Below are 27659 nucleotides of genomic sequence, written 5' to 3' on the forward strand. Positions count from 1 at the left end.
GTTTGCTTTAGGACAAAGTGAAGTGGCATTGTTAGCATTAAGAGAAGGGCAGCAGGATAGAGTGGCGTTGGAGGTTCTCCCATGGAAGCAGTCAGGACCTTCTTCAGTCTCAAGAAGTGTCCCGAAGATAGACACAAAGTGTTGGAGTAACTCAACAGGTCAGGCAGCATATCTGAAGAAAACAGATGGGTGACATTGTGTCAGGTCCCAACCCAAAATGTTATTTGTCTGTTTTCCACCATAGCTGCCACCTTTCGGCATTTACTTATTGCAGTCACTAAATTAATAATGCAGCTCTAATCTGATAAGAGAGGATGTTAAAGAAAGGAAACTTCTGTGCAAAAAAAATAATTACGTGAAACTCAAAGGCAGGAATAGCCTGTGTGTAATTGTTAACTAAAACTAGCAATGCTTTATACCCTCCAGTTGCAAAATCTATAATGTTTAATAACGTTTATTCACTTTAAAACCATATAATACAAACTTTAAACAAGTCACATGAATTAATTACAGTCATCTTTGCTTTCATCTTGTCGTATTCAACATTTCATTGAGCTGACGCTACAAAACAAGAGACAAATTAGTATGCTGCACTCTAACATTTGTTACACTATTCTTACCCAACCCATCCACCCAATAAATGTAATAATTGAAGGATGTTGGATGTTCCTTTAGGAGATGAGGATGAATTTCTTTAGTCAGAAAATGACTAAAGATCTGTGGAATCTGTAGAACTCATTTGCCTCTGAAGGCTGTGAAGGCCAAGTCAATGGATATTTTTAAGGCAGAGATTGATAGATACTTAATTATTACAGGTTATGGGGAGGAGGAAGGGGAGAAAATAATGTTAGGAGGGCGAGATAGATCAGCCATGAATGAATGGTGGAGTAGACATGATGGACCAGATGGCCTAATTGTGCTCCTATCACTTACGGACTCATTGTGTATTATGAATGGGGGGGGGGGGGGGATGTTTCCACCCGTGGGAGAGTCTCAAACCAGAGGCCGTAGCTTCTGAATAAATGGAAGTACCTTTAGAAATGAGAGAAGGAATTTCTAGAGTCAGAGGGCGGCGAATCTGTGGAATTCGTTGTCAGACTGCTTGGGAGGCCAAGTCAATGGATATTTTAAGGTGGAGAGGACAGATTCTTGATTAGTACGGGTGTCAGGGGTAACGGGGCAAAGGCAGGAGAATGGGGTTGAGAAGGAACGATAGATTAGCCATGATTGAATGCCAGAGGAAACATGATGGGCCAAATGGGCTTAATCTGCTCCTGGAGGCGAGTTTATGAACTGCACGAAGGAGGAAGTTAAGGTCCTCGCTCAACTTAAAATCTGAGTTATGGCCCCGAGTAGAGTCGATGATGGTGACAGTGAATAAGAGAAAATGAGTGCAATTTATCCCAGACTAGCAGAGAGAATGGGTGATAGGAAATGAAAGGGAAATATCATTTGATTTCTAATCCAAATCATCCAAATTTCCATCTGAAAAGTGCTCCCTTTTCATGCAGATAATGTAATCTCACTAAGTGTAGCTAAATAACTGGATGCCCGCATTCACAAACTGGATCCTCACGTCTAGAAGAGATCATATCTGTATAGCACTAGATTAACATTAGCACCTTTGAAAAAAAACAAGCAATTATCCTTTGATTTTTCAGATAATTGATATTCAAGCAAGATTCCCATAATTTATTCCACTCCCCCATAAAATTCCCGTTTCTTCCCAAAGATGCCCAACCAGCTGTGAGAAGGTGAAAAATATACATTTTCTAGATGCGCTGGGACGCATCCTCAGTGATGTGACCTGGGGTCATAGGGTGTTTCGGGTCTCACAACATCAGACACCCTCCCCCAGGCGACCCAGCTAGGGTTGATCAGGCCCCGACTTGTGCACCAGCAGCAATCGCCCACGGATCAGCCATCTTAATAACTACTCTGCAAGGATTTGGAGACTCTGGGACTGGGCTCTGTGGGATGAGTCCTAGCCGGGCTCCTCCTGCGTCTCACCAGGTTCAAGGCCTGTGCGCTGCACCTCCAGCAGTCTGTTTTTGTCTCATAATTTAAAAATTGATAACCAAGTTAGTTATTTGAATGATGAGACACCTAAAGTTATTTTCAATGTCACTAATAAATGTAGAAAATTATATTAGACATGCATGAAGACTCACGAACTGGAGCAGCCGGCCTGACAGAATATCATATTAGTAATTTGCTGCAACTACAATCATTATAGTGTGATCAAGGCATATTTGAAAAATTAGGAGCATTACATTTAAGAATGTGATACTTACAGATAGCTGTTCAATACTTTTAAATGTCTGGTCATCCAGTTCAGTTAAATCTGTGCTGCTTATCTTGCTGGCCAGAATTTGGATGTCCTACAACAGAGAGGGGGGGGGGGGGGGGGGGGAATAGAACTCCTGTAGAGATTAAATCAACTTAAACCCGATTGTAGGATAAATTGGCAGAATAAAAGGGTGGCACAGCGGTAGAGTTGCTGCCTTACAACGAATGAGACGTGGGCGCGATCCAGACTACGGGTGCTGCCTGCACGGAGTTTGTACGTTCTCCCTACGGGTTTTCTCTAGGTGCTCTGGTTTCCTCCCACACGCCAAAGATATATGTTTGTAGGTTAATTGGCTTTGGTAAAAATTGTTTATTGTCCCTTCTGTGTGGAATAGTACTTGCATACGGGGATCACTGGTCAGTGTGGACTCAGTGGGCCGAAGGGCCTGTCTCCAGGCTGTCTCTAAACTAAACCAACCAGAACCCATTATTAAATGACCAAAGATGTTATAGATGTTCCAAACCCCTGCTGCTTCATCACCCTTTTATCCTCCATCTTCCCTCTTCTGCATGTCCCCTTCTGCCTATATCGCTGCCTCCGGCTTTACATTCCACATCTCTTCTCTCCTTATCAGACCCCCCCCCCCCCCGTCTCCTTTTTATCTCTAGCCCTCGTGCACCCATCTGTTCATCAAACCCCCCTACCCGTATCCACCTATCACTTGCCAGGCAAGGTCCGGCACCCATCTTTTTCCAGATTGTCCACCCCACCAAACTACAAACAGTCTGAAGTGTGCCAACGCCAAGTTGCCTGTCCATTCCCTCTGCAGATGCTGCTTGACCCACTGAGTTTCTGCAGTACTTTTGTGTTTTGCTTGTATTAAATCCGTCGTCAGCTCACCTGTTTATTCTCTGTTTCTGTGGCATCAACGAGAGGGCTTCCCGTGAAGCTAAACACACGCTCCCCCATCTTTCGCACACGAGCCGCTGTCGCTGGCAACCTATGTTAGCAAGATACACAACAGATGACAGGTGAAACTTCTGAGGTTTCTTATGCAATCAGAAATATTGTTCATAATTCCTGAAGCATAGTACAGTAGCACGCTGTTTCGGGTTTTGATCCCAATTACATAATCCCATGGAATGTAAAAAAGCTTCCAGCTCATTTGTTTCAATATTTAATAAACTGACCGTGAATCAAACTTGGGTGTTATCAGTGGTGTGGGTCCCCAAATATCAGAAGTATTTGCAGAGCTCTGCCCTTTGATCCGACTTGTCCTGTAGAATTGAAAAGACGATTAGAGCTAACCTGCACAAACATTTACAGTAAAAGATAGAGTTGGACACAGCGGTAGAGTTACTGCCTTACAGTGCTGCAGCGCAGAGTCCCGAGTGCTGTCTGGACGGAGTTTGCACATTCTCCCCGTGAACGCGTGGGTTTTCTCCGAGATCTTCGGTTTTCTTCCACACTCCAAACACGTCCAGGATTGTAGATTAATTGACATGGTATAAATATAAAATTATCCCTAAAGTATGTCGGATAGTGTTAATGTGTGGGGATTGCTGGTCGCTGGGCCAAAGGGCCTGTTTCTGCGCAGTATTTCTACACTAAAAACAAAACATTCCCCAGCTGAGAGGGGAAGGATTAAATAGGAACCCGCGTGGCAATGTATTTCACTGAGGATGGTAGGTATACAGAACGAGCCGCCAGAGAAGGTATTCGAGGAGGTGTGATAACATTTAAAAGACGTTTGGATAGGTACATGGATAGGAAAGATTTAGAGATATGGGTCAAACACGGGCAGGTGAGACTAACAGAACTAGTGCGAACAGGTGATCAATAGTTGGCATGGACTCAGTGAGCTGAAGGACCAGTTGCATGCTACATCTTTAAACTAAAACCTACACTAAAAAATGCCAAAGAAAATGTGTCGTGTCTACGCTAAGATGTTTTTTAAATAATCCAGCCAAGCCAGTATTATCCTGGACAATATATTAATATTAATACAATAAAATCAATTGTGCAAATGAAAAGATGTCTGAGTCGTTCAGTTTTATTTAGATGTATTGGTCCACTTCCAGATCCAATCACCGTCTAGGCTGAACGCTCCTCTCCCCTCCACCCACCTCATCCCTCCTTCTACCCTCCTCTCTCCCCCTCTTCTCCACTTCTCCCCCTTTTCCACTCCCCCCCACTCACCTCCCCTTCTCACATTATCCAACCCCCGCCCCCCCACTTTCCCCGACGCCCCCCATTTGTGGACCCAGCCTGTGACAACTAGATCCCACTAATAGTACTGCACAAAGGCCACCTCATCTGTTTTAGTAACATTGACTATGGGATAAATGCAGACTTTAGGAACAACAACCCCCCCTCCTCCGCCCCTCTCGCCTTGCTTCAAAATGGGTGGTGGGTATTTAGTGGCGGAGCAGGTGGATGGCACTGGTACATTGACATTACCTGCACCCAGTTGAAACGCCCGCTGCCTCTGGGGGTTTTGAGAGACCACTGGAAGAGAGATCTGCCTCTCGGACAACTCGTGGCCAACCGTTTAATTCCCATGCAGAATATTGGGGGTTTGGAGTCCAACCCCTGGGGCCCGTGTCCAGTGCCCTTCGGCCCACCGATTCCGCACCGACCAGTGATCGGGGGGGGGGGGAGGACAAGAGTGAAGCGGGGAGAAGGGAGGAATTATTGTATTAATTTAAATATATTAATATAAGGAAATATTTTACAGTCCCTAATCTTAACCGGGCATCACCCACAGAACAGCATACGTCAGCGTGTGATAGAGCGCACGACATGATGAGACACCCAGATGTCGCCCCTGGATTTTGAACATTCCAAAATCCTGGGGCGGCAGGGAGACACCGGCGGCACTACACGCGTCACGACCCGACCATCTCTTTTTTGACTGTCGCCTAAAATGTAGCCCAGGTGGGACAGGCCCTTAAGATTGAAACCTAGTATAAGTGTCTATTTAATACTTAATATTAAGAGGCAGCTGATAGGGTGGACTGGGAATAAGGGACAGTGTAAAAATGAACAAAGGTTGATAGAAGTGTGGAACCCTAGTTTGTTTTCAATTTAGTTTGGAGATATAGCTCGGAAATAGGCCGTTTGACCCACCGACTCAGCGCCGACCAGCAAACCCCGTTAACACTATCCTACACACACTTGGGATCATTTACAATTTTTACCAAGCTAATTAACCGACAAACCTGTACATCTTTGGAGTGTGGGAGGAAACTGGAGCTCCTGGAGAAAACCCACACAGGTCAAAGGTTTTTTGTCACGTGTACCAATTCAGATAGTGATATGCGATTTACCCATACTGAAGAAGCAACACGACACACAACTACAAAAGAGTTAACATAAATATCCACCGCAGCGGATTCCCCACATTCCTCGCTGTGATGGAAGGCAATAAAGTCTAATCATCTTCCCTCATCTGCGACTTGGAGTTCTCTTGTCGGTCTCTAACCAGAGATCAGGAGCTCCACGATGTTAAAGTCGGCAGGCTCCCGCGGTGGAGCTCAAAGTCGGTCTCCAGCAAAGGCCGCCAACTCCTCGATGTTAGGCCGCTGTGCGGACGGAGATACGATACAAAAAAATAAAAAATCACAGGGAGAACGTACAAACTCCGTACAGACAGCACCCATAGTCAGGAACAACCCTGGGTCTCTGGTGCAGTAGGAACACAACTTTACCATTGTGTCACCCTTGTTAGATCATAACTATTAGAATGGCACATTGTTTAAACAGTATCAAGAGATACATGGAAAGATTGGTACTGTAGTTAGGTCACAGATCAACCATGAACTCATTGAATGTAGACAAAAATGCTGGAGAAACTCAGCAGGTGAGGCAGCATCTGTGGAGCGAAGGAATAGGTGGCGTTTCGGGTCATGACCCGTCTTCAGAATGATGTGGGGCGGGAAGAAGAAAGGACGAGGCGGAGACAGTGGAGAGCTGGGAAGGGGAGGGGAAGGAGGGAGAAAGCAAGGACTACCTGAAATTGGAGAAGTCAATGTTCATACCGCTGGGATGTGAACGACCCAAGCAAAATATGAGGTGCTGCTCCTCCAATTTGCAGTGGGACTCACTCTGGCCATGGAGGAGGCCCAGGACAGAAAGGTCGGTTTCGGAATGGGAGTGGAAGTGCTGAGCCACCGGGAGATCAGATTGGTTATTGCGAACTGAGCGGAGGTGGTCTCACCGATGTAGAGCAGTTAACACCTAGAACAGCGGATGCAATAGATGAGATTGGAGGTGGTGCAGCTGAACCTCTGCCTCACCTGTAAAGACTGCTTGGGTCCTTGGATGGAATAGAGGGGGGAAGGTAAAGCGACAAGTGTAGCATTTCCTGCGGTTGCAAAGGAAAGTACCAGGGGAGGGGGTGGTTTGATTTGGAAGGAACAAATTGACCAAGGAGTTACGGAGGGAGCGGTCTCTGCGGAAAGCCGAAAGGAGAGAAGATGTGGCCAGTAGTGGGATCCTGTTGGAGGTGGCGAAAAAGACAGAAGATTATCTGTTTTATGTGCTGGTAGGGTGGAAGGTGAGGACAAGGGGGACTCTGACCTTGTTACTAGTGGTGGTGGGGGGGGGGGGGGGGGGGGGGGGAGAAGAAGGTGAGTGAGAGCAGGGCTACGGGATATAGAGGAGAACTAATTGAATGGTGGATGGGTTCTAGGGATTTATTGTGTTATTCCCATCTTCAGTTATTTATTGAGGAAAGGTGAAGCAGAATATCCCCACAGAAGCCTATAGCTGTACAGGGATAACACGAATGAAGACCCATATATAGTAGTTGCTTAAAGTGAGCAAAATGATGACAAAGCTCAGCATTGCTGCAGTAAAACTACAGCTAGGTTGTATTAATGACCAAAAATAAACCATTCTCAAACTGGTAAACTCACTAACTGTAATTATCAAAAGATAAAATATGACATTTCTCTTCTGTATGAGAAGTGCTGATGAATAATTACCTTCTAACCCGGCCATTGGTGGTAGATGATGAGGGAGGTCTACTTTTAGCCGAGGTGGTAACACCTTGCTTGGTCTATCGGAGAAGAGTTTTAAAATAATAGCTCAAATTCTTAGAACAAACTCATGAGAATAGGTTACATAGCCTAAAAATATGGCTTTTACGAGGCAAAGTTTGACATCTCCAATGAGATTACATTTCTTAAACTCAAACAAGAACCCCAGGGACCACCATTGTCCAAGTTCTATCAAAGCCTTGGGTTACAGAAGCACAGCAGAAGCTGGCTACTACAAAACCTGATCTCACCCGTGACCCTTCAAGGTCCATACTGCCAACACCCAAAAGACTTGTTAACACTTCACTGGAAAACTCACCAAGGTGGAGTTATCTCAAACAGTCAAGAAATTAATTCTATTCACAACCATGGTATCAGGAGCAAAATGTTTATTAAACTAGTAATTTCCTCAATCTACGTAGTTTATGGATGCTTTCAAATAGTGATCGTCAAACGGGATCAAATATTTTGGGATATATTTTTGATTTTTTCATTTCATATGCAAGGGGATAGCTGGAGTCTCCTTGCAGAGTCTCAACCCAAAATGTTGACCATCCTTCCCTTTGCTGATGTTCTTTAGCTTCCGAGTTTTTCCAGCAATCTGATTTTTGCTCCAGATTGCAGCATCTGTAGCCTCTTTTGTTTCCATTTTACTATCTACTGAAAACTCAATATTTCTCGATTATGGTGTCAGACATGCAAAGGGTGTGACCTGCCAAGCAGACCATCGAGGATGGGGATATATGTTTGGGAGAAGAGTTTGTCTTGCTAGTGGATTCCAAGGTAATTTGGGAGATATAGATATCCTTTGAGCTGCTGTAGGTAATCTTGGAAGTGCAGGGATCACTGTTGTCTGATAGACAATGAGCTTAGTGCCCACAACTCAAAACACAGCACTCTCATTAACAAAAGATAGACACAAAAGGCTGAAGTAACTCAGTGGGTCAGGCAGCATCTCTGAAGAAAAAGAAGCGACGTTTTGGTTCGGAACTCTTCTAGTCTGAAGAAAGGTTCAGACTCAAAACATCACCTATTATTTTTCTCCAGAGATGCTGCTTGACCCACTGAGTTACTCCAGCAATGTGTCTATCTTTGGTGTAAACCAGCATCTGCAGTTCCTTCCTACTAACCCATAAACAAGTTGTAATCTGTACTCTTTGACATTTTTTTTTAAACCAGCAAGTTTGAGCAGTCTATTAACCTCTACAACAACACATTAATAAATGTAGGTGCAACTTTAGTCAATAACTCACTTGCATTGAGCAGATGCGATTACTGGCTATGAATGTACAAGCTACCTACAGAACTCAATCCCTCAAACCTGCTCAGCCGTTTAACAAAAGCACAGTCAACTGGTATGCAAAAAGGAACTGCAGATGCTGGCCTAATACTGATGATAGACAAAATACTGGAGTAACTCAGCTGGTCAGGCTAGTTTACAACTGTACCAACAGGCATGGAAAGCAGAGTAGCAGCATACCAAAAACAGACACAAATGCTGCAGTAACTCTGGGTCAGACAGCATCTCTGGAGAAAAGGTATAGGCGATGTTTTGGGTCAGAACCCTTCTTCAGACTGAAAGATAGTCTGATCTGGGGGGAAGGCAATGAAAAACCAGAGGTGAGAAAAGGATGCCAGCCCTGACTTGTTCTGGCCTTTTCAGTAGCCCTCCCCCCCAAATCTTTCAGTCTGAAGGACTGTTCTGACCCAAAATGTCACCTATTCCTTTTCTCCAGAGATGCTGTCTGACCCAGAGTTACTGCAGCATTTGTGTCTGTTTTTGGTATGCTGCTACTCTGCTTTCCATGCCTGTTGGTACAGTTGTAAACTAGAAAGACTGGTTTACGCCAAGTGACCCCCAGCCAGCAAATACACGATTCCCTACATCATCATCTTTTAAGTTCCATGAGCTCTGATGCAGGACGTTAGCAAGCATATTTTGGTTAGAGTTCTCATGTATTATGACAGCACCATTATAAAGGCACTCACCTTTCGGAACATTTTACTTGATGGAGGAAGTAATTTTCACCATCATTTGCTGCGTCATCGACACGCTTTGTTTTCTGTTTACCTGGAGGGAATATAGCATTTAAAATGAAAACATCTACAACTATTTGTTTTATAAAAGAGAAAAGTAGTGACCTGTTCTAATCAATACAAATCAATAATCACTAACCAGCATATGACTTGGTTACTGAGATACATGTACCAATACTAATAACGCAAATTCTTGGGCAGGCAGAGAAACGCATTGCAATCAATCTTGTCAGTCTTCCTAAGTGGGTACTCCAAACTGAAGCTATGGCAATACATGTACAATCTATATGATAAACCAATCTAAATATTGTTTGAGTGTTTACTTTACTACCTACAGGTTTTCCCCATTTTGGATGATGCAAACCTCGACCTGTAGACAGGCCAGTTTGCCTTTGGTAAATAAATGCACATTAGAACACAAGATCAATAATAAAATAGGAATCAATCTAGAGTTTCTACAATACATACCTACATGGCCCAACCACAACATAAACATTGGGCGCCTTTCATTCAGTGAGATACTGGGTTGTGCATCTATCTCTTCTCTCCCCTATACACCTGAATGGAGAGTTTTATTTTGCTGTGAATACACCAATTCATTTTCGATGCTATTCTAATTTGACCCTCAACCAACTCGAAATAAATGGGTTCAACTGCAGAATAGAAAAGGTGAATCGTCCCGTCTACAGCTCATGGTTTGCTTCATCCAAAATAGGGAAACAGAAAAGGGTGATGAAGGTAGACAAAAGTGCTGGAGAAACTCAGCTGGTGCAGCAGCATCTATGGAGCGAAGGAAATAGGCAACGTTTCGGGCCGAAACCCTTCCATAAGTAAGACTGAAACGTGGCGAACGTGGTTACAGGACTCTCAGTTGAGAAAGAATGGAAGATGGAAAATAAAGTAGAAATATTGCTTTAACATTTTGTGGTGAGAGTAATGTTGTGCTAACATGATACGATTAACCACTACGTTGAACTAAGAAACAAAAAGAAAAGTGGATATTGTGCTTCTAGGAGAGTATTGCAAATCTCTTGTTGAATGGAAACAAATGCAAATATTTATGCACATTTCTGAATAATGTGAATACCAAGGAACAGGAACATCAGCCTCCACATCTGGCCTAGGCACAACATCATTGCCAGGGATTACCAGGGGAGAGCCTTTCATAATTTTGTTTGGATTAAAATGGTGTCGGAGCACCAGTTGCTGGGACATGGGAAGACCTGCAATTTGAGGCATGATATCCCGCATACAAATTTGAGCTGACTATCCCTACTCAGTCCTTGCCTATCCAAATACTAGTAGATCCTGTCCCTCAATTCTCTCCAGTTATTACCCACGACTGACGATAGGCTCACTGGCCTATAGCATCCTGGCTTGTCCTTGCAGCCCTTCTTAAATAATCTAAATTAAATTAGTGTCCTGCCAGTCATTTGGTACCTTCCCCATAGCTGAAGATACAAATATCTCTGCCCGAGTACCAGCAATTTCTTCGCTAGCTTCCCGCGATGTTAGGGAACAGACATTGCTAGCGCTGGTAGACAAAATGCTGCAGTAACTCAGCGGGACAGGCAGCATCTCTGGAGAGAAGGAATGGGTGATGTTTTGCATCGAGACCCTTCTTCAGACTGATGTCAGGGGAGTGGGCAGGACAGAGAGAATGCAGTCGGAGACAGCAAGACTGGTGGGAGAACTGGGAAGGAGAGGGGATGGAGAGAGAGCGAAAGCAAGTGCTATTTGAAGTTAAAGAAGTCAATGATCATACCGCTGGGGTGTAAGCTCCACAAGCAAAATATGAGGTGCTGGTCCTCCAATTTGTGCTGGGCCTCACTGGCAATGGAGGAGGGATAGGACAGAAAGGTCAGATTGGGAATGAGAGGGGGAGTTAAAGTGCTGAGCAATCAGGAGATCAGATAGGTTAAGGCGGTCTAAGTGGATGTGTTCAGCAAAACGATCGCCGAGCTTGTGCTTAGTCTCGCCGAAATACAGGAGTTGACACCTGGAACAGCAGAAGAGGTTGGAGGAGGTGCAAGTGAACCTCTGCCTCACCTGGAAAAACGGTTGGGGGCCTTGGATGGAGTCGAGGGGGGACATAAAGAGACAGGTGTTGGATCTCCTGCCGTTGCTGGGGAAAGTACCTGGGGAGGAGGTGTTTTAAGTGGGAAGGGAAGAGTTTTGTGACTACCTTCGATTTAAACCAGCATCCGCAGTTCTTTCCTACACATTGCTAGGGCTGGGTTTTTTTAATTATTAGAAAACGTTAGCTAGGCTCAGGAGAGAGTTTTTTGGAAATAGGAAAAGCTGACAGATTTAACTAAGATATCCACAATTTCAAATACACAGATAAGTCACTAATTTCCCTTGGGAGAAAACTCAATAGCCAGGAGACAAAAAAAATGGCTTATGTAATTATAGGGGACTGGAGCTTAAAACAGTGGACAATTAATTATTGAATTACCACCCAAAAAATACAAAATGCAGAAACCTTCAGCACACCGAGGTGCTTGATATACTGTAACTTAAAAGCCATTGCCCAAGAGCTGGAAATACGTATAAATTGAACAGTATTGCCGACCTACTGAAACCATCATTTTCTACAGTTCTGCAGCGACTTTTACACAAATAATCTAGCACTGCCCGAGAGAAACATGTTCCTAATTTGCATTACAAGAGTAATTTGTAAGCAGTCAGCTTTTCACTAAAGCAGAAAATTAAATAACCATGAAAAACATGATAATATGTAGTGTATTTCATTTAAACATTTAATTTACTTCTTGGCTTTTTACTAGAAAAGATAGATTCAGGACGGCATCCATAAGCTGCTTAGCCACACTACAATGGCAGAGCTGTGACATTATTGGCAATCGTTTGATCAAGCTTACGTTTTCTAGTAGTCTTCAGCTGTGTAGCATCTTTCAAAATCTCAGACTCTATAGCTTCCACTTCCAAACAGTCAGCATTAATACGTTTCTGCAGTAAACAAAGAAACAATAAAAATACAATTTCCAAAGGTGGAGTATATATTGCCCAGAAAGTTAAGATTCCATTCAGGATTAAAAAGCAAATAATGACATTAAGCAATAATATATTTGCTATTTTCAAAAAGAATAGCCAGGTAGATTTAGAATAAAGTACTTTACAATTGTTTCAAAAAGCCTCAAACTGCAATCTGTGGTTAACAAAAACACACCAATACTTTAACAAGGAAGGAATATAAATTAAAGTAGCCAAGATATTTCACCTTGTCCAGTCTACCCACAATTAATTTCCTTGTTAATATGTGATAGATGAACAGTAGTAGCACATTCAATCCCTAGTCTAGTCACAAAGGTTCAACCATGGTTAATCTGCACTTGAATCATTTACTCAGGATCTTGTCAGTTCGATAAAACCCCATTTTGACCATTTCAGTTGTTGCAGGATCTATAGTCGACAGAGGAAGGGAATCTCTTGTTGCAAGTTACCAAACTTTATTTTTAAGATTGTGTCTTTGTTCCCAATTCTGCCATGGGAAATGCTTCCACCATCCATCTCACTACTTTGAATAACCTGATAATTTGCTAAGCAAAAATCATGCAAGTTTTATTATAGAAACGCATTATCCAGACCAATCGGCAGATTGTGCATATACCTGCTAAAAACAGACATAATGTAATAAACATTGCCTTCATCATCCTCTCATATCTAATTTTTAATTACATTTTCAAAAGCAACTTCAGTCTGAAAAAGGCCTGACCTGAAACATTACCCATCAATGTTCACATTACAGATCAAGATGGCGCTCCTGAGAGGGCGACGTCGTGGAGCTCTGAGTCAACCTGCTTTTTTGTCTGTCTCTTGTTATTTTGTGCCATACTACGGTAACAGCATGGTCAGCAAACGGCGTCTATGACCGGGCGACCCTACTACGGCTGAGAGAGTGCAGTCCTTTTGGACATTTAGACCCGAGCACGTTTAACCCCTACCCTGAGCTAATACGCTACGGCGACTCAACGCTAGGCCGACACCCGGACAACGACAGGCCCAGGCGGAGACGCGGCAGACGGGGAGGGGCCGAACGACGACTCCGGCGCTTGGTTAGCAGTGGAAGGTTAGCCCTCCCGGTCATACTGTTTGCTAACGTCCAGTCTCTGGTAAATAAGATGGATGAGCTCCATGCTCGGTTCTCCACGCAGAGGGACTTACAGGACTGCTCCATGCTGTGCTTCTGTGAAACATGGCTGGGGGAAAGGTCACCCGACGAGGCGATAACACCAGACGGCTACACGGCCTTCAGGGAGGACCGGAGCACAGCGGACAGCGGCAAGACCCGCGGCGGAGGAACGGCCGTCCTCGTCAAACAAACCTGGTGTACCGACTGTAAGCTTATTTCTAAATCTTGCTCTGAGAATGTGGAGTATCTAACTGTGAAGCTACGGCCGTTTTATCTACCCAGAGAACTGCAATGTATTATTGTGAGTGTCGTGTATATTCCCCCTTCCGCCAAAGAAGAGGCTGCACTCAGGGAGCTACACAACATGATCAATGAGCATGAAAACAAATATCCTGATGCTGCTTTTATTATTCTGGGAGACTTTAATCATTGCAACCTCAAGAAAAACATACCAAAACTGTATCAGTTTGTGACTTTCCCAACTAGAGGAAATAAGATACTGGACCACTGCTACAGTAATATCAGAAATGCTTTTATAGCTGAACCAATACCCCACTTCGGCAATTCGGCTCAAGCCCACCTACACCAAGAGGCTTAAGGCACAGCCAGTCACAGTCAGAACTGTTAACACCTGGACGGACAGTGCACAGGCTAGCCTGCAGGGATGTTTAGAGGCTACAGACTGGAACATCTTTAAGGTGGCCACAGATGACATTCATGAATACACAGAGGCTGTGAGTGACTACATCAGCTGGTGCACATCTATATGTGCCCCTCCCAGAACTGTGCGTGTGTTTCCAAACCAGAAACCTTGGTTCAATGGAAACATAAAACAGAAGATCAGGAAAAGGCAGGAAGCTTTTAAGTCAGGAGATCAAAGGGAGTACAAGAAAGCCCGGTACGAGCTACAGAAGTCCATCAGAGCTGCAAAGAGGGCTTATTCCCAAAAACTTGAAAGCTTTCACCTAAGTAACAACACACGCAGTATGTGGCAGGGAATCCAAGCAGACACAAACTACAAGAAAACAGTACCAACCACAGACCCCCAGGATGTCACCCTCCCAGACAGCCTTAATACCTTCTACACCAGGTTTGACAGACTGAACACAGACACCCCCTCAAAAGCCCCCTGCAACCCCACGGACACTGTCTTTCAGGTGACACCCACACAGGTCCTGAAAGCTCTGAGGCAGGTGAACCCCCACAAGGCTGTGGGACCAGATGGCGTCCCTCCTAAAGTTCTGAAGGCCTGTGCAGAACAACTCACGGGAGTGTATGTAGACATCTTCAATCTGTCTTTAAACCAAGCAGTGGTCCCCCGTATTTTTAAATTTTCCACCATTGTACCAGTTCCAAAAAAAACCAAACCCATCCACCCTGAATGACTTCAGGCCAGTGGCACTCACGCCAGTTGCCATGAAGTGTCTAGAAAAACTGGTTCTCACACATATCAATCACATGGTCCCAGGCACGATCGACCCCCTCCATGTTCGCCTACCGCCCCAACCGCTCAGTGGACGACGCAGTGGCCATTGCTTTACACCACATCCTGCAACACCTGGACAGCAGAGGAACATACGTCAGAACGCTGTTCCTGGATTACAGCTCGGCTTTTAACACCATTCGCCCGGGCAGGCTGACTGAGAAGCTGACAGACCTCGGCGTCCCGACTCCCACCTGCAACTGAATCTTGGATTTCCTGACTGAAAGACCACAGGTGGTGAGGATGGGAAGGAGGGTGTCTGCATAGCTCACCAGTCAACACAGGATCATCACAAGGCTGCTGTCTCAGTCCCAAACTTTTCACCCTGTACACACACGACTGTGTCTCCACCCAGGAAAATACCATCATTATTAAGTATGCGGATGATACCACCATCCTGGGCTTCATCAAGGGGGGGGGACGAGTCGGGCTACAGGAGTCTGGTGAACGACATTCTTGCCTATGGTGAGGTGAACGACGTAAGCCTCAACACAGACAAGACAAGAGAAATAATAATGGACTTCAAAAAAAACCACGCCCCCTGCAGCCCCTTATCATCAAGGGGACTGTGGTGGAGAGGGCTGACAGTTACAGATACCTGGGATTACAAGTAACATCAGATCTGAACTGGATTTTGAACACTGCTGCCACAGTGAAAAAAAGCCCAGCAGACTGTACTTCATCAGGCTGCTCAGAAAAGCTGGTCTGCACTGTCGCCCTCTCACCCAGGTCTACAAAGGACTGATAGAGAGCATCCTCACCACACGCATCACGGTGTGGTATGGAAACACCACACAGACAGAGAGGAAGGCTCTGCAAAGAGTCATAAAGACTGCAGAGAGGATTATCAGAACGGAACTCCCCTCCATGGACACAATCTACACACAGCGCTGTCAAAAAAGAGCAGAGAGAATCATCAGAGACACACTACATCCAGCTCACTCCCTGCTCAAACACAAAAACTGCACATACAACCTCAGGCACAGACGAGCGGACAGCATCGCCACAAACAGAACACGCTTTTTTAAGAGCTTCTTCCCTGCCACAGTGAGACTCTTGGCCAAAACAAAATGAACTGATGTCCTGACCTACCTCATAGCATATCATATTATATTGTCTCCTGGGCCTGTGCAATTTACAATGCAATCGACACTTTTATATAGGGTTTGTGCAATTAACAATGCTCTCACTTTCCCCTTTATATAGGGTTTTAGGCACTTTCTTTTTTATTTCTAGAGAAGTATATGTTTTTATAGATTATGTGTCTTTCTGTGTGTCTTTTTAATTTGACTTGACTCTCTGAACAACCGCACAAGAGTTCCTATGTGTGTAAGCACAAATGGCAAATAAAGTTTTTGACCTTTGACCTCCAGAGTTACTACCTGACCAGCCGAGTTACCCCAGCACTGTCTTTTTTTTGTAAACCAACATCCACAGTTCCTTGTAGCTCTTCACTTTTGTTGTGCAGATATTTCAAACCCCAATGCATGGCAAATATCTTGGACAATGCCAGGTTAGCGCCAAACGAGAAAGTTCTTATTTACTTAATAAACCACCAAGAAGCTTCAGATCTTGCCTTATTGTAGCGGCATTATAATGCATTGAGAATTTATTTTTCACTGGTCACACGCAGGTTCCATGCAACAAGGTCAGGAAAAGTCTTACTTGTTCAATTTCAGCCACAGCATCTGCACTTCCACCCAAAGCTAAGGAGGAAAAATAGAAATAAGAACTCAGGGGTACATAAAATTAGATCTATAAAAGAGCATTACTGACATATCCAAAAATGTAAGTGATAACATGTTCCATGAACACACCATAGAGAATATCAAAGTTAAATTCAATTTTAAGATGCAGCGTTGCAAGTATTTTCATTAATTTTTCTCCATCAGTCTAAATAATTCGCTAAAATAATTTCCAGCTGCACAGAACTGCTCAGATGTATGAAATTTAACAAAAAAACAGGAAAGAGCAGGTTAGGCTGCATCTTTGGAAAGGGAAACAAGTAATATTTGAGGTCAAACATTATCTATTAAAGCCTGACCTGAGAAGCATTTTCTGCTTTCTTTCTAGCATATCAATTCTTCAGGTCATTTTGCCACCAATTTAATATTTAGCAACTAATTTGAACAAAGAATATGTAACAAGGCTAACATCCAATCTGACAGAAGAGTACAGTCAATTTGTGTACTCAAATCCTGAAGCAGTGGTTGAACGCAGGACTTGAGCAGAAGCCGGAATTCAGCTCTGATTAAACTTACAAGATTGTACTTTACAAGAGTGAAGAGGACTGTAGTGAAGGGGTTGGAGGCGGTTTGAAGATCCACAGCAAATGGCATCTCCCTAGCCCTAAACTCATCTCTGGAACACCAAGCCAACAAGGATTTATTTATAGACTACAGCTCTGCCTTCAACATCATAATCCCATCCAAAGTCCTGAACCTAGGAATAAGCATCCCCTCTGCCATGAACCTCGACTTTCTGACCCAGACTTCAATTAGCGAGAATAGGGCAATAGGATGTGTGACACAAAATGCTGGAGAGAAGGAAGGAATGGGTCCGCTGAACTCTCGTCGGAGACAGGAGAACTTCTTCAAAGTAGACATACCTTGAGGAGATTTCACAGTGGAGCAGACAAAATGTGTAGGAAAGAACTGCAGATGCTGGTTTAAATCAAAGGTAGACACAAAAGGTTGTAGTAACTCACAGGCATGAGACAGGAAAAAAATGAAAAAAGAGGTGGGGGTCCATGTAGGGTTCCTAGGGGCAATGCCCCTGGCAGGGGTAAAAGGAGGCAGCGCCCCCTTTATGCTGATTTTTTTTAACTGTACCTTGAATTGGCACCATTTTCATGCCTGTTTACCCTTAATTTACACTTTAATTTTTTTTTAAATTGAACCATAAAATAACACATTTTATTTGCTTGTAACTTCTTAATTTACACAGAAACTTTGTGATAATCATACCTTAAAATGACATAAACTCCTTGCTTGTTTACACTTAAGTCAACTTGAATATTTTATATTACATCTACACCTACTTATAACACAATACCTGTTCCTTGCTTCTTTATTCTATTTAGAGAGATGCATTCTTTACACAGGAAATCTTTGATACGTTTTTTGATAATTATACCTTTAAATACCAATTTCCTTGCTTATTCACCCGTAATTTATACCTGTACTGTAATTTTTTTAAATCATACCTTACAATAACACATTTTACCATATTGAATCGGGTAAAAAAAACATTGGATTGTCTATGACGTACAGACTCTTGAATGCAGCGTGAGCGTTTTAACGCGTAAAATACGACAAACAAATATGCTCACTTTAGTATACCTTTTAGCATTCTCAAGTGCATTAGCTAGGAACTTGCTGTCAGCCAACTCACAGAATACAAGCAGCAGTCTGCCGCATCCGTCACAGGACAATGTGGTAACTAAAACATCCACATCGTAAAATAATCATAAGTCAGTGGTTTGGAAGCATTATGCCAGAATGGATAAACTGATGTATAGGCAAGCTACAATCCACAGTTTAACTGGATGTCAAACAATGTGTTTCTGGTGCTATAAACCCAAATCAAAATTAACTTAAACCCATACCCAATGTAAAACATCCGAATTATCTATTCAAACGTATAGTCCCTCGTGGTTCCATCCTCCACTGAAGCGCACGGGCAAGCAATCCTTACACACATCTTCAATCTTGCAGTGATCACAGCACCATTTGCAGTGGCATATTACCACAGCTCAGGGCTCCCAAGGCCTGAGGAGGAACCCAGCAGAGCACTTCCATGACAAGCAGTGGTGAATTGTTGACTGCATTGTTAGGACTTGCAAAAACCTGAATTTGTTCAGTTATATTCAGATAAACACAATTTCTCATATGATCCAGGTTGCTAGCGTAGAAATAAGACTCAATTTAGAGATAAAGCATGGAAACTGTTTACAAATATATTTCAATACTGAAATCAAAACTTAGATTTTAAAATTTAGATCAATTAAAACAATAGAAAATGAACAAAATGGAAGTTTCATTTCTCGCCTCCAAACAGAAATAAAAAGCCTCAAAAACCTGGAGACATTTTCACTCAATTCTACCTACAGAGTAAATTTAGGACTCTGCTATGATTTCCAAGTTCCGGAAGGGAGAGATTAAATGTAGTTTATTTTTTAAGATCCTGCAAACTTGTGGTGAAGATTCACATCCCTAGTGGAACAGATCAGAAGGAAGCATTATTGATGTATTTGTGGATATTCCCCATACATAGCAATTATCTGGAATGCAATATCTTACCAAAGTAATGCAAGTTATTCATTTGTCTAACAGCCAGTGGGAGTTTCATAATTGCACGACTGTAATTGGCATCTAATTGAATGAGTAGACTGTTCAATGCTTTCTCCATTTCTCTTTTCCGCCGATCAACTGCGAAAGAACAGTGGATATAACATTAGTTACTAATAAATTAATTGTTTGCTATCATTCGGAATTGAATGCTGAAGAAAATTGTATTATTGTTTGAGAAAGCAAGCAGTTTTCCCAGTTATTGCAGTGCATTCAGTGGAATTCCATAGTGGGAGTATTCCTGCAACATCACCAGACACATACGCTGCAATTCTGAAACCATGGAGGTATTTTTAGAACAGCTAATGTTACAGAACAATTAACCATATACAAAGTCCTTGAAGTCTTCTTAAATAGAATAGCCATTCCTTGACTCAGCCATGCCACCAATTCTAGTTGCATGAGAAATCCTGTAGCCATTTCTTCCCTCGTGAAAAGATTATCATCAGAGAGACCAAAAAGCTTGCAGCAGAGTCTGGCAAAATGTTATGCTTGACATATAGTCAAAGAAATATCAAAAATACTGGGTTCAGATCAGTAAACAAGGCCATCAATATTACTTTTGAGAGGAAAACAAGCCACATTTGTGCTCTGAACTTGCTCCAGTTCTTTTCAAATATTTACACAGTAAACCTTTCACCCCCCAATAAGTTCAAGGAGAGCCCCGACTGCCGTATCATAACTAGTCAGCTCGGCAGGAAAGTGAGGTCGAAGAGCTCAATCACAAATCTCGCTCGGCAGCCAATTAGAATCAACAATTTTCTGCTTCCACTACCTGCAACCTCCAGCAACCATCTGCAACCTCCGGGAACCGCACGGAAACCTTGGGTGGGGCGCAAAGTCTCCAGAGGTTTCCGTTCAGGTTTCCTAAGTGGGACAGGGGCATTACTACATTGGAAACGTAATGCTGTAGTCACTGCTTTAGCTTAGTTTAGAGACAAAGCATATAAACAGCCCCTTCGGCCAACCATCTGTGCTGACCAGCAATCCCCACACACTAACACTATCCTACACAAACAAGCCAATTTACTAAATTTTAATGAAGCCAATTTACCTACAAACCTGTATGTCTTTGGGGTGTGGGAGAAGACCAGAGCACCCGAGAAAACCCATGAAGGTGACGGGGAGAAGGAACAAACCCCGTACATACAGCACCCATGGTCAGGATCAAACCCAGGTCTCTGGTGCTGGAAGGTAGCAACTTTACCGCTGCGCCACCTCGTCACCCTTTCTTTAAGAGGTGAAAGTAACCTCTGAGAAGTTACATCCAAATTAATCTAATGCCTTAATATAGATTTTAATTTGCTGTTCTGATGCTTAAGAGAAGATTTTTTTATAAAATATATTGCAATTATTTGAAGCTTGGTACAGAAATGCCAAATGCAACTTACCTTTGCCCCTAAACTCAAAGGAAACACTATACTAATAATTTACCCCCAAAAGGGGCAAGGTGGAATGGTGAAGACTGGTTAGGAGAGACAAAATATTGTTGGAAGTCTATCCCTAATATAAAATAAGTTATAATTGTGTGCATAACACCAATTGAAAAAGTACGTGCAAAACCAAGTTATTACATAGTGGTTAAACTTCATGAAGAAATCAGCGAGCAAATTAGAAAACACTAAAACCACAGATTTAGGCTATCTGTAGAAAAACAATTAAAAGTTCAAAGGTACACAAAAAAGCTGGAGAAACTCAGTGGGTGCAGCAGCATCTATGGAGCGAAGGAAATAGGCAACGCTTCGGGCCGAAACCTTTGATGATCTTGCATCAGAATCAGAATGCTTTATTGTCATTGCATGTGTCACATACAACGAGATTACTGTGTCTCTCCATTTAAAAGAACGTCAACATTCACATACTCATATTTTTTACACTCCCTCCCCAAACCCACCCATGGATTCACATTTACATAAATTAACACTCTCTCCCACCCCCCCTCCTTCCCCATAACCCGCTCCCGAGACAGTTCAGTTCCAAGATTGCTGATGGGTAAAAGCTGTTCTTGAGTCTGGCAGTGCGTGACTTTAGTGACCTGTACCTTTTTCCTGAGGGCAGCAGTGTGAAAAGGTGGTGACAAGGATGTGTAATGTCTTTCACGATATTACAGGTCCTGCTGCGGCATCTGGAGTGGCAAATGTCCTCCAGAGGGGGCAGGGGGAGTCCAATAATACCCTGGGCAGTTTTTATCACCCTCTGGAGAGCTGCTCTGTCAGCTGCTGAACAGTTCCCAAACCAGGCAGTTATGCAGTAAGTCAGTATGCTTTCTACCGAACAGCGGTAGAAAGACTCCAGCAGTTTAGCAGACAGATGGGCCTTCCTCAGTGTTCTGAGGAAGTAAAGTCTCTGTTGTGCCTTTTTTACAACTACAGCAGAGTTCACAGACCATTTAAGATCCTCACTGATGTTGATCCCCAGAAATTTACAACTAGGCACCCTTTCCACCTCCTCGCCCCCTATCTCCAGTGGCCTGAGCTCTGCTCTATCAGAAGCGGAATCAGTTTGCTGAAAGTTATCATTCACTTTGACAAACTAAAAACAGTGACTGCAAAGTCAAACAGTTATGGCAACAATGAACATGAGTGACAGACAGACAATTGCTAGAGGAATGATCATAGGATTAACCAAGTTTAAACAAAGAAAGGCAGAGGATCAGGGTAAATTTGAAGATGTTGTCTGCACAGACTTTAGATATGATTGTTGTGAACTATAATACCTTCAAGGTCAAAATCTTTCAGAAAAGCCTGATGCTTTTCACGCTTCTTTAATTCCAGAGAATTATTTTTGCGACCGGTTACTTTCCGCTTTGAAGGCATTCTTTCCTGAAAGAGAAATTTAAAATAACCTGATACAGTAGTCATGGCAACCAATGTTCTGACTTTTACTCAAGGATTAATGAAACAGAGCTTCCCAAGAATACAAAAAGAAATTCTGATTTACTTTTATCAGCTTTAAAATTCAGATGTTAGAGCTTTGGGTCAATACTTATCAAATGTTAATCCTGTACTTTCAAAGATTAACATCAGTGAGCTTACCTCTCAAAGTCAATACCTAATACAGTTCACTAATTAATACAATTCCACCAGACATAATATAAACCAAAGATCCGGTAGCTCGCTATAGGATCTTTGGTATAAACAATTCCCATACAGCTGTTGCAAAGTTAAAGCAGCAACATTTTTGAATGATAGAAACCTTGCTGTTTCTAGCCAAAAATCCCATTAATATCAAGAATCTTGGGTCAGTAAGCACGATGCTGAAGTGAGAGAGCCCAGGAGCTCACACAGCAACAGGCAGCACATTAAAAATATATATTCCAATATACTTGAAAGTTACAATGTCCACTTTGGTTCTGAAAAGCATATTTGGGGGCACTGTGGCACAATTGGTAGAGCTGCTCCCTCACAGCCCAGGAGACACGGGTTTGATCCCGACCTCCAGGGCGTAGAGTTTGCCGTTCTCCCCACGGCCACGTGGGTTTCATCGGTGTTCTCCTGTTTCCTCCCAAGTCCCAAAGACTTGCAGGTTAATTGGCCTCTGTAAAAAGCCCCTACTGTGTAGGGAGTGAATGCGAAAGTGGGATAACAGGACTAGTGGGAACAGGTGATCAATGGCCAGTATTGACTTGGTGGGCCGAAGGGCCCATTTCCATGCTCAATGTGCAAACTAAAAAAAATCATAGCTCATTCTAAATAGTGAAAATGTAGAAACAGCAGGTATAAGAATAATTAAAATAATGGAACCGACTGAAAATCGTCAAACAGCCTAATGGACACTGAATTGCACATCAGCATGGTTTCACATGGCAGAAGAGGCTAAAGGTCTTAACTGACCAATCATTGACCCTGCAAGCCAATGCCAGATGCATGTCTCCTTAGAGGCTCATTTCCACTTGACATCAATATTGCAGACTCAGAATCCAATGTGGATCTTGCACGATAGCATGTTGCAAGCCACAAGAGGCAATTCTTCACCAATGTACATTCTCATCAATCAGTCACCCAACATTTCCCCCAGTTTACATCTTCCATATGTGTCGAGATGCCAAATTCAAACTGCCTCAGGCTGACAGGTCCAATCCATTGGATTCATTTAAAAGACCAAACCAAATGTTGAATTACATAACATAAATTTATCAGTTGAATTTTACTGCAATCAATAGTCGATCAAGAGAGGTAAGATGGTTGGACTACAAGTGAGGCAAGTTTTGGAATTCAGATTGTAGCCATGCAGAAACTCGTCTTTGCATTTGTCCCACAAATACAACTTTTTGTAGTCTGTGATGACGAAACCAGAGACTGCAGGACCCAAGGACAAGAGTAAATTGACCGTACTATCGTGATGCTGGATATAATTCTAGTTGAAGGATTAAAAAGGAACATGGTAGTGATCAGGGGAGTACGGTTTGGGGCTTTTCTCTGCATCGGCTTTGTTGTCAGCCCAGTGCTATAGCTACATGTGTCGGAAAAGGGCAGGGAAAAATAAGATTATAACTGCTAAATAGTCAAAGTGGAAACAAATGCTTGAAAGACCCATTACAGGAATACAATGTTCATTAAAAATTAATTTGCACAAAATATTGTTAGGACCAGAAATATTGTTAGGATCAGCTCCCACAGATTTGAACGTTGTTGCAGTGGCAAAAGCTAAAATGCCACAGAGATCATTGCTGAGCCCCAACTGTTAACGATTAATATCAATGATTGAGATGGGAGGATCCAGTGCAATATATACAATTGTTCTGATTGAGGACAGCGAGAACCACAAAGAGAATGCAGAAAGGCCCCACTGGGATATAGAGGCATTAAGTGAATACATAAGGACATGACAAATAAATAATGTGCAGAAATATGGCTATCCATTTTGGTACAAAAATAGGAAGGCAGATTCACTATTGGCATTCACAAGATATTCAAGAGCATGAATCACTGAAAATTAGTGATCAGGTACTGCAAGTTAGGAAGGCAAACAGCACATTGAGCAAAGGCTTATTAACTGCAGGAAAGTCGATTAATCAAATATCAGTCCTGATCTTATTGAATAATGGAGTAGGTACAAGGTGATCCACGAACAACTTTCAATTTATCATGGTTCTACTGATTTATAGGGCATTGCCGAGATATTTCCAGTAGGGAAATATGTAGTTTTCCTTATTAGTTTAGATACATTGCAGAAACGGGCCCACCGAGCCCACACAGACCAGAGAGCCCCATCCACTATCACTATCCTGCACACTAGGGACAATTTACAACTTCACCAATGCCAATTAACCTACAAATCTGTAGGAAACCAGAGCACATGGAGTAAACCCACGAGGTCACAGGAAGAATGTACAAATCCTGTCAGGATCAAACCATGGCCTTGAGCGCTGTAAGGCAGCAACTCTACCACCGCACCACAGTGCCGATATCCATTAACAGATGGATAATTTTATATACTTGTATTATCTCACCTCAACCTCCAACACTTAGAGAAAACAATCCAAGATGTGTCCAATCTCTCCTTATAGCTAATACCCTCTAATCCAGGCAGCATTCTGGCAAACCTCCTCTTCTCCATCCTCTACAAAGCCTGCATGTTATTCATGCAATAGAATTACCAGAACTGCACACAATATTCCAAATGCAGCCGAACCAAATTGTTATAAAGCAGCAGCGCGATTTCCTGACTATGATACAATGCCGGCAAGCATGCACTCAGTTTTATTAAAGGTTATTCCTTTACAAGACAACTGTTCTTTTTCTCCAGAGATGTTGGGTGACCCACATTTACTTCAGTACTGAGTGTCTACGTTCAGTATAAACCAGCGTCTGCAGTTTCTTCCTACAGATTTTATTAAAGGTTTTCTGTTCAAACTAAAGATTCCTTGCACATATGGGGCGTGGTCACTGACTATACTTTAACTCCTTCCACTGGCAATACCACCCCATTAGGGAGCAATTACAAACCATTGTGAATCAGAGCTGCACAGCACAGAAACAGGCCCTGCTGCCCACAGATCCTATAGCCCACATTAAGGTCATGTCCTGCACTTTGGGCACAGAAGGAAATGCAGCTGGTGGAATCTTGAGTTTAGATACACAGCACAGAAACAGGCCTTTCGGCCCACTGAGTCTGCACCATTGGCGATATCCCCACATTATTCTACACACTGGGGACTATTTACACATACACCAAGTCATTTACCCTACAAGCCTGTACGTCTTTGGAGTGTGGGAGGAAACCAGAGATCCCGCAAAAAACTCAGTCACGGGGAGAATGTACAAACTCCGTAGACAGCACCCGTAGTCAGGATCGAATCTGGGTCTCCGGCACTGCGAGAATGCAACTCCACCGCTGCGCTTGTTAGATCATAACTATCAGAGTGGCACATTATTTAAAGAGTAGCGATGTTATAAAACCTACCTTCAGTGGCGCTGCAGTTCTGCCACTGGCCGTGTGCGCGACTTTGACGCCTTTTGTGGGGGGGGGGGGGGGGAGATTAAAATGCAGGTTTGACTTGTCGGAGAGGGATTTCCTCGGGCTGCTAGTCGATGAAGAAAAATCGATCGGCTTCCGTTCCCGGTTTTATTTTTTTTAAACGCTGGACAATTTAATAGTTGGATTAAAGTAAAAAGCGGCTTCAAACGCCCTCAACGCCTACAACGTGACGGATCATAATATCAGGACAAAACTAAAAGTAAGTCGCCTATTGCACATATAATCTTGCTTCTTGGGGTGGCTTTAATCTAATGTTATTCGGGCCCCATACGAACCAGCAGTGACTTTGCCTGCTGATATGGGGTTTAAGTTCACAGCAACGTTCCAATCGATCGCATTCTAGAAACACCCACCTCGCAAGATGATATAAATTCTCGGGTTTTTTTGACGATCATGTCATAAGAGGATCTAAATCGTCTATTTTTTGTGTTATTGTCTATCCATAATCAATATTTTTATACTAAATATCCACAACAGTTTTAGCCACATGTATTGTGCAAAAAAAAAATAATTTTGATTATATAGAGAGTGGATGTTTCTAGATTAATTTATGGGAATTAAACATTAAATTCCTTCCATCTGGCATGTTCATGACAGTGAGATTTAAAAATCATGCTATATTGTGAATTCTTGTGTGAATGGGATTAGTTTGTTATTTGGATACATAGGCTACTAAAAAAAAATTATCCTTTTCTTAAGAAATGGATAGATGTTTAGATCTAGTAATTGAATTTAGATTGTTTAGATGAAATTATTGATTTGATGAAACTGATGAATATAAATATTTTGTTGGGTATTTACTATTTGTTTTAACGTTTAACTATCATTTCTACCTTTTTTCTAAAACTGCAAATAATAACTTGTTTCTGTTAATGCTGTTCAGTGTTTTTTTTCCTTTACATTTTAAACAAATGTCTCCGAAGAAGAAATGCAAAATTGTCAATCCAAATGCCCAGCAAAAGAGACTGATTTAGACAGCATTCACAGAGATTACTCCAAATGTAATGATCTACAGGACATTCTTAATGGGAAAGTAGTGGGCAGAAAGGCATGTCATGCATGGTTTGGAGAGCAAAAACTTGTAGTGCCAAAATTGAAAAGTTGAGGAAAAACAAGGTGTACAGAGTTGCTTGTTGGTGACAATCTGAGGAGTATGATGATGCTACTGATTATGATATGCCAATGTACCAGCTAGCAACTGATCTTCTCCATAAAGACTTGGTCTATTGCTAAAAATTGTAATTTATTTACCTATCTGTTATGGACTTACAGCACATAATACAATAATATTATAGTTCTGATCTTGAGAATATCACATTTTTGAATTTTCAAGGCAGTCTTGGAGTTTATTACTATTCCCGTCACAACAGTCAATTTTGTAATTAGCTACAATTAGGTAACTAACTAATTATATGCTTTAATTTCAGGTCATCCAAGTAAGATATTTTATATTTGTTTCAGAATGCTTCAATCTATAATAACTGAAAATTTCATTCAGTTCTCTTAATTTTTAAGAAAGTTATGGGCTTTTGACTGTCCTCAATCACAGCTTTTGTGTTAAGTCAATGGAAAAGCAAGATGCTAATTTCCGAGTATGAAAATTGCCATAACTTTTTTAATACTGAAGATATGAAAGTGAATTAGGTGTCAAATTAAACTTCTTTTTATGCTTTATCTGATGGGATAAATTGCAGACTTGATTTAGGTATGTTACAATACTTACCTTCAGCGACGCTGCAGTTCTGCCACTGGCCGTGTGCGCGATTTTGGCACGTTTGAGGGGGGCAGGGTTGAAACGCGGTTTTCTCCTACCTTGTCCTGGATA

The 27659-nt window shown here is 42.4% G+C and overlaps 1 protein-coding gene across 1 annotated transcript; it reads right to left on the minus strand.

Moving 5' to 3' along the window:
* Positions 1-512: 512 nt before the first annotated feature.
* On the minus strand, positions 513-27659 carry LOC116988606 (borealin-like). Its single transcript, XM_033045481.1, has 11 exons — positions 27558-27659; positions 22071-22176; positions 19307-19435; positions 16671-16711; positions 12252-12339; positions 9322-9403; positions 7279-7352; positions 3481-3567; positions 3191-3290; positions 2295-2381; positions 513-561 (listed from the first exon to the last, which is right to left on the minus strand). Exons 2-8 carry the CDS (start codon positions 22168-22170, stop codon positions 3503-3505), a joined length of 579 nt encoding a protein of 192 aa, XP_032901372.1. The 5' UTR covers positions 22171-22176; positions 27558-27659; the 3' UTR covers positions 513-561; positions 2295-2381; positions 3191-3290; positions 3481-3502.

This window comes from Amblyraja radiata, chromosome 27 (assembly GCF_010909765.2).
Source record: "Amblyraja radiata isolate CabotCenter1 chromosome 27, sAmbRad1.1.pri, whole genome shotgun sequence".
Classification (NCBI taxonomy): Eukaryota; Metazoa; Chordata; class Chondrichthyes; order Rajiformes; family Rajidae; genus Amblyraja; species Amblyraja radiata.